Source organism: Rhinopithecus bieti, unplaced genomic scaffold, assembly GCF_001698545.2.
Source record: "Rhinopithecus bieti isolate Rb0 unplaced genomic scaffold, ASM169854v2 scaffold_5924, whole genome shotgun sequence".
NCBI classification, from domain to species: Eukaryota; Metazoa; Chordata; class Mammalia; order Primates; family Cercopithecidae; genus Rhinopithecus; species Rhinopithecus bieti.
In genome coordinates, this window is record NW_016805189.1 from 2,060,267 (window position 1) to 2,073,610 (window position 13,344).

The following is a 13,344-nucleotide window of genomic DNA, read 5'->3' on the forward strand; positions in this document are numbered from 1 at the left end:
TTCGAGGATCAGATATAAATGCCTTTAAAATTAATACTAATTGAAGTTTTCTCCCTAAAGTTCCAAGGCAGTGGTTCTCAAATTTGAATAAGCACAAGAATCATATGGAGGGCTTTCTAAAATGCAGATTGCTAAGGCCCCAGCCCAGAATTTCTGATTAAGGAAGTCCAAGATGAGGCCTGGAAACTTGTATTTCTGGCAAGTTCCCAGGTGATGCTGATGCCTCAGTGTCTTAGGACTACACTATGAAAAGCAGTGCTCTAAGGTACACTACATGAAGTTGCTGGCCTATGAATTTTAAGATCCCAGGAATATGACTTAAAGAATTGGCTGAAGAACAAAAGTCCTCATCACCCCACTTCTGCCTCCTAAATAAATCAACAAAACAAAACAACATTTCAACAACAAATAATACAATACCAAAACTCATCTGTAGAGATGGCTTTTATCAGTGAAATCATCTGTAAGCAGTGGAAAGCTCCTAATATACTTCCCTAGAGAACAATCCTCGATGATAGTATAAGTTTCCTGTCAAATTTTTTAACAGAAGCCAAGGCACCAGCGTGGTATCATTCCTGCATTTTTATCCACAGAGTTTTCATGGTGGAACTCCCAAATCCATATTTTAAGCAAAGAAACATACACAAGCTGCTGAAGATTTTGCTGAGGTGAGGTGAAGGTTGAGTAATTCTGCAAATGTTTCCCTTTCCTCCAGTCTTTCAGATCCCTGGAGGCCTCTCCCAGGGCCTGTGGTATGAAGAGTTGGACTTGACCCTACTGTGAGAAACCCAACTTCCAAAACTGCATCAGATGAAAGGCTCTCTATACAGACTACAGACTTGTCAGCTGATTAAGGAGGCAAACAGAACAGTCTGCTACGAACTCTAGTCCATGTATCTCTGCTGAAAATAAAAGGAGTCTTTAGGAATCAAAGAAGAAAATATTTTATAAAGAAATTTTATTGCATAATTCTTGTATACAATAAACATAGGAAAAGGGTTTTAATGAAAATTCATGTCATTTTCAAAAGTTTTNTTTCATGGTGGAACTCCCAAATCCATATTTTAAGCAAAGAAACATACACAAGCTGCTGAAGATTTTGCTGAGGTGAGGTGAAGGTTGAGTAATTCTGCAAATGTTTCCCTTTCCTCCAGTCTTTCAGATCCCTGGAGGCCTCTCCCAGGGCCTGTGGTATGAAGAGTTGGACTTGACCCTACTGTGAGAAACCCAACTTCCAAAAACTGCATCAGATGAAAGGCTCTCTATACAGACTACAGACTTGTCAGCTGATTAAGGAGGCAAACAGAACAGTCTGCTACGAACTCTAGTCCATGTATCTCTGCTGAAAATAAAAGGAGTCTTTAGGAATCAAAGAAGAAAATATTTTTATAAAGAAATTTTATTGCATAATTCTTGTATACAATAAACATAGGAAAAGGGTTTTTAATGAAAATTCATGTCATTTTTCAAAAGTTTTGAACTGTCTGGAGAAAAATTATTACAAAGCTATCTAAGGCAAAATAATATTTAACCTTCAAAACAAAAGGTAATCCCCATTACCATTTTTTTTGTATTTAAAGCAAGACATTTTAAACACAATTAATACGGAGAAGTTTTCAAATTGCTACGTCATTTGCATTAAGAATTTAAATGCATCTAAGAAGTGAAGAGTTTAAACACATGGGAATGTTCTCTAATACAACAGATATTGCTGCTTTTTTCAGATCCATTCTGTTTGAACATAGGGCTGTACTTTTTGCATCTTCTAATGGTACAGTAAGAGCTGGAGTGCAGAGAGGGAAAGTCCCATGCACTTCCTATGTTAAATGGCATAACTCCCACAGATCACATACACCTCGCCATATTGACTCAGTTCATTGCACTCCATATCCTGCAAAAATAAATCTAGTGCTCGACAGCTGACATTATTGCTCACTGACATTTTAGTAATATATTTCTTTCACATAAGACAGAAATATACTGAAATTTGATACCACTTAAACCCAAAAGCAATCTGGAATTAAACCACATGCATACACCCCACTTTTTTTTTAATAGATGTTGCGTTTTTCTTAAAGTTGGTCCTGGAAAATGTGGTAAAAGAAAAACTGGCTTTCCTTGAAACAAAGACTAAGGATTAGAAAAAGAGGGGCTTTTTTTGAGTGAAATGTTAAGCCCTGCAACATAAATGAAGGAACAATGACAATCCAGTCTCTGTGGAGAGGGAAGAGGCCTCTGATTGATCCTCCTTGTCTGCCTCAACACTGTGGCCCACATCCCACGGACCCCAGGGGAGGCTATCCCACAGAGCTGGAGCAGCCCAGAGGTGCTGTGTGTGCCTCTGAAGGATGGGCTGCAGGCTGTGGCACAGCCCGAAGAGACCTATTTCTTTGGCCGCCCCAACATGGAATCCTGGGGTCACTGGGAAATACTAGGGCTTTCTCTGTGAGGTTGGGAAAGACTTTCAGGATGGTTTGGACACTGATGGCCGAGGTCTGGTCTTAAATTTTATACCTCATTTCTAGAAAGACGTGAAGCGTACGAATTCCAGAGTGAATCTAGGGCCTCGGGTGAAATGTCTTGGAATCTGAGGGAGCATCTGGATGCTCAGATAGAAACCTCTTATCGGAGCATCCAGATAAGATTGGGGCTCATCTGGAATCAAGCGTACATTACTATAAAGAGTCTACCAGGATGTCGGGCTTCTAAGAGAGGTGCCTGTAGAGAGAGACATGGAGGAATGTGGACATGGCCACACTGACACTGTTTTGTCACAGCTTTTCATTCTAATTTCTTCTTGTTTCTTTAAAATTGTCAAATGTCCCTCTTCTTTTTTTGTCTTAGTGTTTACAAGGAAAGCTGTCAGTCTTCATAAGCTTTCAAAGAGTTACAAAAATACATACATATTTTAAACTACAATTCAAGATCAGCATCCAAAGCAACAAACACGATGTACAATCATCACACACCATACCTTCACACCTGGCTACAGCAATGTTGACTTATATCACCATTGTTTATACTTGTGAAAACTTTATTGTGCACAGTGACATCCATTCCACCAGACTTAATGTTATAAAGCAACTGAGCAGAGCTTCTCAAAGTAAAACTAGCCGTGTTGCTACAAAGGGAAATTCTGGCTCTTGGCCCAACTGTTTCCATATCAATCAGCTAAGTCAGCCTCCTCTCTGCTTCTTTCCATTTCAAATGCCTGGGCTTTGGCCTTTGAGGCAATTAGAACCAGATCAGTTCAATTTTACAACACTGATCTCAACTGTATAGCAATATAGTGAATTTGCCCTGAGAGTTATCAATACATTTTACAAATACTATGAGTCCCAGTTTATACATGAAGAAATAGGCACAGAGAGGCTAAATGGCTTGTCCCTTGTCACACAGAAGATTGTGTTGAGTATGAAACTTGAGCTTCCGTTTTAGCTTTCCATGTGAATCCCCATGTCTCTCCAGAGGTCACCTGGAGCTCCGTGCACAAAGGCCCCCCCCACTTGGATTCTGTTTGTTACTTGTAGTGCCCTGTCAGTTTTTCTGCCCAGGACTGAATTTTTCAGTACTCAAGACTTCATCCTTGATCTTCTCTGCTCTCTCTCATTCCTGCTGCCTTGATGACGTGTGTTGCCCCTAATATTTTATTTTACACAGTGGAATTTACCAAAATGCCCTTCCAACTGCAGCTGCTTTTAGGTGTGGAGAGAAGAACTTATAAAAAGGTGATGGGCAGGCATTCTTCTTTTTGAATTTTACACCAAGTGGGGCCCAGTATTTTACAGTTGTCTTACATTCCAATGCTGCTTTCTTTTTCTTTTCTTTTTTTTTTCTTTTTGTCAGAATCTCACTCTGTTGCCCAGGCTGGAGTGCAGTGGTGTGATCTCAGCTCACTGCAACCTCCGCCTCCTGGGTTCAAGCAATTCTCCTGACTCAACCTCCAGAGTAGCTGGGACTACACGCATGCACCACCATGCCCAGCTAGTTTTTGTACTATTTATTATTATTTTTGAGACAGAGTCTCGCATTGTTGCCCAGGCTGGAGTGCAGTGGTGCGATCTTGGTTCACTGCAAGCTCCACCTCCTGGGTTCACGCCATTCTCCTGCCTCAGCCTCCTGAGTAGCTGGGACTACAGGCGCCCACCACCACGCCCGGCTAATTTTTCGTACTTTTAGTAGAGGCGGGGTTTCACCGTGTTAGTCAGGATGGTCTCAATCTCCTGACCTCGTGATCTGCCTGCCTCAGCCTCCCAAAATGCTGGGATTACAGGCGTGAGCCATTGCACCGGGCCTCCAATGCTTTCGATGGAAAATAAAATAAAATAAAGGCCTAACAGTGATGTAATGTTTACTTCTCTGCCACAACACTCAGTATGCCCCTTCAGATCTGGCAACAATTTAACATAAGGAAAGACTTTAGACCTTCACACTCTTTTAGTGAGGGAAAAAAAAAATGACCTTAGCTCAAACTTTCCACAAAGCTGAGCAGTCTCATTAAGACATCACTCCATCCTTATCTTAGGTGGGTCTGTGCAAAGGCCTCAAGGCCATGTGTCTTGCAAGTCTCCATGCCCTGCACTGCCCAGCTCTGGTCTCTACACTGCAGAGGAGATCTCTATTTTCACAGTTGAAAACCATGAACCCTCTGCTTCTGAATCAAAGGGGGAAAAACTGCAAAAGAAGCCATGTGCTCAAAGAAGAGAATGCCAAAGGGTATAAGTGGTTTGTGAAGAAGTTTCACAAAGCTGTCTCCATTTGCTAAAGCTATAAACTGTTATTGATCTAGTCAATAGCAAAATACATGGATGGCCAGGGCTTCTGTTTAAGCAAAAGAAGAAAAAATATCAATAGCACAAAACTGCCCTTATAGTTTTTGAAAAAATATATCTATTAAGATAAACAATTTTGATTTTTTCAATAAGCTGTGCATTAAGTACACTTTGTTTCCATCACTCTCCATTACTCTAGAGCTCCGCTTTGTCCGCCTGGGCTGGGCTGGCGACCCCACTGCCTCCCTCGGCGGCGCCACTGCTATCCGCAGGTGTGAAAGACAAGGCAGCCGAATTTATGCAGTATCTTTTCCCAGTTGGACGAGGCCCATCATCAAAAATGTGCCCAAGGTGAGCACCACACTGCAAGAGAAGAACAAAACGTCAGGGAAAAGCATGTACAAAGCAGGCTTTGAGAGGAATTCACATTAAGCAGTTTAAATGGATGACCAGCCTGTAGAGAAATGAAGGAAACCATCGTGGATGATTTCTAATCTGCCTGTCAATAGTCGCAAAGATGGTTTCTGGCAGGCTTTGTGCCACATGCTGAGAATAAAAAACACCAGAATTGTGCATATCAGAAATTGTTTAAGAGCCACTGTATTTTTTGATCTGTGAAGTCTCTCAGCCGGCTGAAAAATGACTGCAGTAATTTTATGAATCAAGTTGACCCTTGATCTTTCCTTGTAAGAAACATGGCAGAATGAAATCTTTCCCCCGGCATTACTTTTGGCTTTGGATGGGTGGGTTTCAGATATGCAGAAGTCCACTGAAAAGATACTGTTTAACTGGCCATGACAGAGGTGATGTTTGCTTTCATGGGCAGTAAAACTTAACATCAGACAAGCACTGGATGTTCTTGGAACCTAGCGAAGCAATGGCAAGGCTCAATGGATTTATGTCACAGTCACCAGAGCTGCAAATGTAGCAAAAGGAAACATCTCTAGCATACACAATTGTTTTTTTCCTGGCTTCCAATAAGTAGAGTATCATGTTGGCTTCTTTATCCAAATGAACTATAATATAAAGAAAAGGAATAAGCTATTTAGCTAAAATCAAGTTTACTGACTATTCAAAAAGCTGGAGAAGAAGAGACATAAGGTCTAGACAGAGGCAGAAGGAGCATCATGTTGGTGTTTGAGAGAAATCCAGCCCAGAGAAAGTTTCTCCAAAAAGGCTGGCTCAGTGAATACCCCTACACTAACCGCGTTGATGCTGGGTTCAGCTCCAGGAAATGAAGGTACATGTCACACTTAGATATCTACTACCCTCTTCCAGCAGGGACAGGGCGAAGGAAATGGAGACACTGGTGTACCATATTCAAGCAGGCTGTGAAAATCCATCATTTATCATGCAACAAAGAAACCAAAGCTTGGGGTAAATGACTTCCATTCATTCACTTATTAATGGAGTGCCTGCTATATGCCAGGCACTGTTGTACACTCTGGAGTACAGGCAACAATCCCTGGCCTCATAGAGCTTACATTCTAGTGGGAGAGACAGACAGTACACAAGAAAACAAGTGAACTATAAAGCATGGAAGGTAGAAAGCAATGCTAAGGGAGGAAAAAAGGAAGGTGATATGAAATGTTAGGGTGGTGAGAAGAGGCCTACCTGGGGTGACTTTGGAATAAGGACCTGGAGGAAGTGTATCTCTAGGGGAGGGCATTTTGAGGACAGGGAAGAGTCAAGATTTAGGTAAGAGTATGAGAGAAAAAGCATATCAATGATTCGTTAATTCTCACTGTGCTGGTTTGGTGTATAAAACACTTACTTATAAGTTTCAAGGGAAGAGTATGAATTGACAAGGGACTGGGGCTGAGATACCAAATGGAGATGAAGAGAGAAAAATGAGGGAAGGTGCTCATTACAATGAAAAGCACTAGAATCTTAGTTTCGCTGTTGAACATGCTAAGCTCAATTCTCAAGCGTTCCCTAGTTATTAATAAATAGCAGAAATAGCAACTTTGACTGTATGGCACTTCCATGTTAAAAGTGCATTCTCATTTCACTGCCAGCAAACTCTGTCAGTTTATTAGAGAGCTAAAAATGAACCCTGAACTGATTTGATCTATTGCCTAGAAAATATGAAACAGGCCTAAAAAACAAATCCTGTATTATTTTACCACATTCTATGCAGGTTTAGGTAATATCAAGGCTGACAGCTCAGATTGCTTTTCCTTTCTATAAACAATTGATGCCAAATTTTTAGGCATCCACAGCTAAGATGAACCAGTAAAAATACATATGCTTGCCCAATGGACACAGGAAACACCCATTTCTGCCTGCCAAAAGAGTCAAGGTGCTGTCCAACGGGAACTAGTGCTCTCGGTGACCAGTGTGTGTGCACAATTACTGATCTCAGATGCAGCTCCAGCACTTGGATCACTTGGCAGTTAAGAGATGAAGTTTTCATATACCTACAAGCCTTAGGGGTGTGTGTATGTGTGTGTGTGTGTGTGCGCGCGCGCGCGTGTGTGTGTGTGTTTAATGAGAGAACGCAGCTATCTGGGAAAAATAAGTGATATTGCCTTTGCTAATAATCTCTTGAGCATCTTTAGAAAATATTTCTATTTATTCTACACCAAAAATAAAGCATAGTAAGGATATATTTGAAGATGTTTAAGAATAAGTTATATAGTCTTAATTTCCCAAATCATATTTTCAAAATCCAAATTACAGTAATTGAATCTGTTGAACTGGGTTTTCAACCTGTAGTTTCATTTGCTAATCTGGAACTAGTATTCTGGTTAAATAGAAAGGAAAACACTGATTCTAGGTGTGTCCCTAATACAAGGCAAAAGAAAAAGGAGAAGTGAGGAAGAGAAATTACAGTTAGAAAAAGACAATGAAAACCATTTGCTAACAAATATATGGGTTGAGGATGGGGGTAGAAAAATCCTCAGAAACAGATTGAGTCCCCTGAAAATGATAGTTATGGCTTCATTATACTTGCCACAGGGTGTTCTGGAAGACTCACAGCAGCCTTAGGTTACTGAGGGAGTAGCATCATCTCAAAACATAGAAAGGTGTTCATCCGTATCTGTGGCACCACATACATGCCCACCCCACTGCCAACAAAGCCATTTGTCTGAGGGAAGCCTAACCACGCAGTGCCATTCGTGCCTCCTCCCAGGTAAACCTAATCTCCCAGAAAGGACTGTTACCTGGGTTCTTTGAAAAGCGCACAAGCCTTAAAGGCTCCTTCCTGAGAGGATGCGCATGGAGCCCATTATTTGCAGCTTCTAGTCCTGGGAAAGCTGGGAGGATAAATGGTAGTTGCCAGAGATACACTGTTTCTTTTCTTTTTTTTTTTTTTTTTTTTTTTTTTTTTAAGTTCTAGGGTACATGTGCATAACATGCAGGTTTGTTACATATGTATATTTGTGCCATGTTGGTGTGCTGCACCCATCAGCTGCCTGCAAGCTCTGCCTCCCAGGCCCCAGCCAACTGGCAATGTGTTAGGGTCTCTCAGCACAACTGGTTGTAACTGAAACAAACTGGTTGCCGGATGAAGAAATCTCTGAGACCTGCTGTTAATGATTTATTTCAGGATAGAATCTTTAGTGTGCATTTTGAACGTTATTTTTAATGGTTACGTGTGTGTTTCTTTATTTCTCAGGTAAATGTACCTGAATATTCTGGTCTTCATTCTGAAGAGCATCAGATGATTGTTTAAAAGAAAAAATTTGAATTCTCACAAGAATCCTTTGTCACCTAAACCTCCTACTCAGAAACGGTGGCAGCTAAAGAATCTGCAGAGAACCAAGGGAAAGGACCCCCCTAAAATAAGTGTTTGAGCATCAAATTTAACATAATTCCTTAAAATCTGACTGTAGTTCTCAATTGTATACATAAGAAACACAAATAGTGTATTCAACACAGTTACATTTTTCTGCACTGATGTATTTCCCACTGTCTTGGAGGTTTTTCTCCTAGCTATTCCTAGGATGTTTGGGCTTTATTATTGTCATTTTCTCTTAAGTGTTTGATCTATGAAATGAAGCATTTTCAAAGCAGGGCTTTTACACTTGGGCACATGGGGCAGGATGGGAAGTTTTAAGAAAAGCAATTTACTTTGCCAGTAGTATTCTATTTTCTCCCAGTGTTATTGAAGACACTTGTGTGTAAGTGGGGTTTTTTTTTCCCTCTGTGCTTGTGATATTAATCTTTTGCCAAGGAAATGACTGTGAAGTCACCAGTTTAGCATTATGATCTTACTGAAAGATCAAGAAAAAGAGAGATGGGCTGTGAGTCTGAAGCCCTATTGTAACATATGTGTATCTTTAATCATCAGCAATATGTGAGTTGTCATCTGTAGAAAATTAATAAGGTTTGGAGTTTTTACCAAAAACTACTTAACTTTTGAAAAATACTTTCTATTGGTGCATATTTACCTTTCTGTTGATTTGGCTGACTTAGAACAAATTAATAATGATCTTAAACAAACTTAAGGGACTACACCATAGACTCAAGCAGTAATAGCAGAACTCATAAATAGACTCCAACACGGGCAATTTCAGATTTCTGATGGTTTCCACAAAGAATATTACAAAAAGTTAAGTGATTTATTAGTCTCCCATTTGCTCCAGATGTAGAATTTTGATCTGAAGAGGGACGAATTCCCCAAGTATTCTAGAAGGAACTTACTTCACTGAACTACAGGTTAAACTGTGGAAATCTAACCTCTTTGCACTGAATTTAAACTCCTGACAAAACGTTGCTTAACAGGCTGGGGTTGGAGGATTAGGGAGAGGCTGTCAAATAATTATTCATGGTAGTCAGTGAAACTGGAATAGAAGCAATGTATTTTATCACTAGTTGAAAATATAAATTAAATTAAGGAAAATTCTTTATAGCTGAAAATTGTTACAAAATGGCTGCAGCTGGAGGGAAAATACATGTGCCCACCAAAGTGAGTAAATTTAAGATGAAGATCCTCTTTGGAAGAGATAACTGAAATGTAATTCCTCAATTCAGTAGGTGGAATAACAAAGGAGAACTCATACAATTGCAACCAAAATCAGAATATAACAGGGTACCCATAAGCAGCAATTATAATGAAGACAGTGAAGAATCTCTCCTACCCTTGCTTGTTTTCAATGCTGTCAATGCAAAGATTAGGCAGTGTGCTATTTCCTACACAACAATTCTTTTAGACCTCACTGCAAGACTTCTAGAAAAAGTGGTGACAGGACTGAACCAATCTTAACTCTCTCAGTAAAAATTTACTAAAAACATTATCTGAGAAGCCACTGGACACACGGACAAACCTCTTTACAATGTACTGTAAAGAGGTGGTAGGATATTGGCTCTCAATGAGTCTACAATTCCTATGCAAATATGAAGCCAATTCACTGCATGCATGGTGTCATCCCTACCACAATTTTTTTTTAAAAAAAGAATCCTAAGCACTAAAGTGAGAATTAGGTAGGAACCAAAAGAAAAACTGCTGATCAGGTTGAGTCGATTTACGTTTTGTCCATGAAAACTCAGTTCATTTGTAGAAGTTGGCAGTTAAAGGTTCTTCGTATTTAGATACTCCATCTTTACCAAAAGGAGAGAAATACACCACATAACATATCTGACAGAAAATGTCTACAATACACTAAAAGCATCGAATAGATTTTTTATAACACAAAACATATTGAGGCAATTCAGTCCAGAGAAAAGACAAGCCACGTAAATCAAAAATACAACAATAATTTTAGAAACAGAACAAACCAGATAAGTTTCCCACATTATCTCACCAGCAAAATAATAATAATAATAATAAATAAAATAAAACCCTTAAAAAATGGGAGAAGTTGGCTGCATAAATGTCTTCTTTTTAGAAGTATTTGTTCATATCCTTCACTTACTTTTTAATGGATTTGTTTTTTATCTTGTAAATTTGTTTAAGTTCTTTGTAGATTCTGAATATTAGCCCTTTGTCAGATGGATAGATTGCAAAAATTTTTTCCCATTCTGTTGGTTGCCTGTTCACTCTGATGGTAGTTTCTTTTGCTGTGCAAAAGCTCTTTACCTTAATTAGATCCCATTTGTCAGTTACACCATGGAATACTATGCAGCCAAAAAAAGGAAGAGTTCATGTCCTTTGCAGGGACATGGATGAAGCTGGAAGCCATCATCCTCAGCAAACTAACACAGGAATGGAAAACCAAACACCACATGTTCTCACTCATAAGTGGGAGTTGAACAATGAGAACACATGGACACAGTGAGGGGAACATCACACACCAGGGCCTGTCGGGGGATTGGGGGCTAGGGGAGGGATACCATTAGGAGAAATACCTAATGTAGATGACAGGTTGATGGGTGCAGCAAACCACCATGGCACGTGTACACCTATGTAACAAATCTGCACGTTCTGCACATGTTTCCCAGAACTTAAAGCATAATAAAAAATAATAAAATAAAATAAACAGGAGAAGTTCTGAGCAGGAGAAGAGACTACATGAACTGAAAAACTATAAGGTAAAAAAAGATAAACAGATAATGAGAAAATAGTGCTAAAACGAGAAAATAGGAAGTAAAATACAAGTGATCACTCTAGCATGGGAACTATTAAATCTTTTATTTTATCAAGTCAAGGTAAAAAAAGATGCTGAGAAAAAGGAAAATTTAAAAAAAAAGAAAGAAAATTGTAAAACAAAAGGAAAATAAATGTGCATGGAACACACAAATAAAAGACAGAGAAATTGAAATGAAAGATACCAAGTCCACTTGAATTCAGTATGCTGTTTTTGTGCTTAGGTGGCAGACACCCCCTCCTCCATCCACAAGGGCAAGTGTATGGCACACATACTATTCGTTAGTGCTGGAACCTCATTCTCTCCTACATGGAACTTACTTTACTCCAAAGTATGTATTTTCATACATGCCTTAGCAGAACAAATTCCTCTCCCTCTTTTCTTTAAATTTAAGAGTTCTATTTAAGAAAGGGTCAAACACTTTCTAAATATGAGAAGTGAAGGTTGTGGAAAAAGAAGTCAAAAGGGAGCAGGTCAGTATTGGTTCATCATACAACTGTTAGGAAAGAACAGGAACAGTCACCTTGGGCTTTAACTGCGGGGCCAACAGCTATGCTTGGTTTAGCTTGACTTCTTTTAGGAATGCCTAATTTTGGCATTGTTTGTGGGTTTCATTTCTCTTTGGTCACTGTAGGACATCTTAATAATGATCTTTCCTAGACTATTACTGATGTTATCTCTGTGACTGGCACACAGAAAGAAAGAAGTTTATTCCAACAGTGAATTATAAGAATTTGTCACAAAGAGATTGGAGAGTAGGGTCATAAGGAAAGTTAATATCTTATGCTTCATTTTTCTGTGCCTTTTAAATTTAGTTTTCATAAGAGTCAATGTTTGAAAATGGGTTCTGAGTGAAAACGAGAAAGAAACAATCATGTAACAGCATTTGTAGCTTGAAAAGGAAAAGAAACAACGATTAGTCTTAAAAGAGTTTTACTAATTACTGTGTACCTAAGTTACAAATTAATGTGAGCCATCCTACTTATAGTTTACCTTTTTGTGACAGTTATAAAATCATCGATCAAATTTAATTGAATTTAAACTAAATTGCAGGTTGGGCACGGTGGCTCATGCCTGTAAATCCCAGCACTTTGGGAGGCTGAGGCGAGTGGATCACTTGAGCTCGGGAGTTCAAGACCAGCTGGGCAACATGGTGAAACCCCGTCTCAACCAAAATTACAAAAAGTTATCCGGGTGTGGTGGTGCGTACCTGTGATCCCAGCTACTTGGGAGGTTGAGGTGAGAGGATTGCTTGAGCTCAGCAGATGGAGGTTGCCGTGAGCCAAGATTGTGCCACCGCACTCCAGCCTGGGCGACAGAGTGAAACCCCATTTCAAAAACAAAAAACAAAAAAAATCCCCAAAACTAAACTGCATTAAGCCAACTGCTGGAAGATCATGGGATTTTTAAATTTTAATGACTCTTTTCAAGCTGTCTATCTATCTGGGCACCATAAAGAGCTCTGGAGAGTACCCTAATTCAAGTCTCAGCTCCGCCACTTAAATCCACATAAACTGACCCAAGTTTAATTATTCTCTTTGTGCGTCAGTTTCCTCAACTGTAACATAACAGAGAAAAAAAAGTACCTACCTCAGAAGGTTATTGTGAGCATTAACCAGAGGAACTTTTAAAAATGCTGCTCCCCACACTAAACCCGTCCAATTACATTAGACCCTCTGTGGGTAAAACCCAGCACCAGAAAGTTCCACTATTATCATCAGAGACTCCATTCTGAGAAACAAGAGCGAGCTGAAAATGTGATTCAGATAAAATATGAAGTCTAATTTTCAAGGGAGAGAGCAGTCTTCACACTTGGAGGACAGGAAACTTGCCAGTCTTTTTTTTCTTAAATAAAAACAAAAATTCATCAGATGGTTAGGTTCAAACCAATCTCCCTCCCTACTTGGTAGTAAATATGCCACCTACTCCCCAAAAATCTTGTGCCTGGTGGAGGGGTTAAAGAAAAATGGATAAAGGGCAGGTAAAGAATGCTGAGGGAGGCCCATATGGCAATCACTTTGCTATTACAGCTGCCTGAT

General features: G+C 39.6%; 1 protein-coding gene across 4 annotated transcripts in view; it reads right to left on the reverse strand.

Annotated features, from left to right (window-relative positions):
- Positions 1–1,381: 1,381 nt before the first annotated feature.
- Positions 1,382–13,344, reverse strand: part of MSRB3 (methionine sulfoxide reductase B3) — a 190,105-nt gene continuing 178,142 nt past the window's right edge. For all 4 annotated transcript variants that reach the window (XM_017871586.1, XM_017871587.1, XM_017871588.1 and 1 more), the window contains one exon: positions 1,382–5,135. In XM_017871586.1, coding sequence (XP_017727075.1) covers positions 4,968–5,135 — 168 coding nt within the window. In that variant the 3' untranslated portion in view covers positions 1,382–4,967. The remainder of the gene's footprint in view (positions 5,136–13,344) is intronic.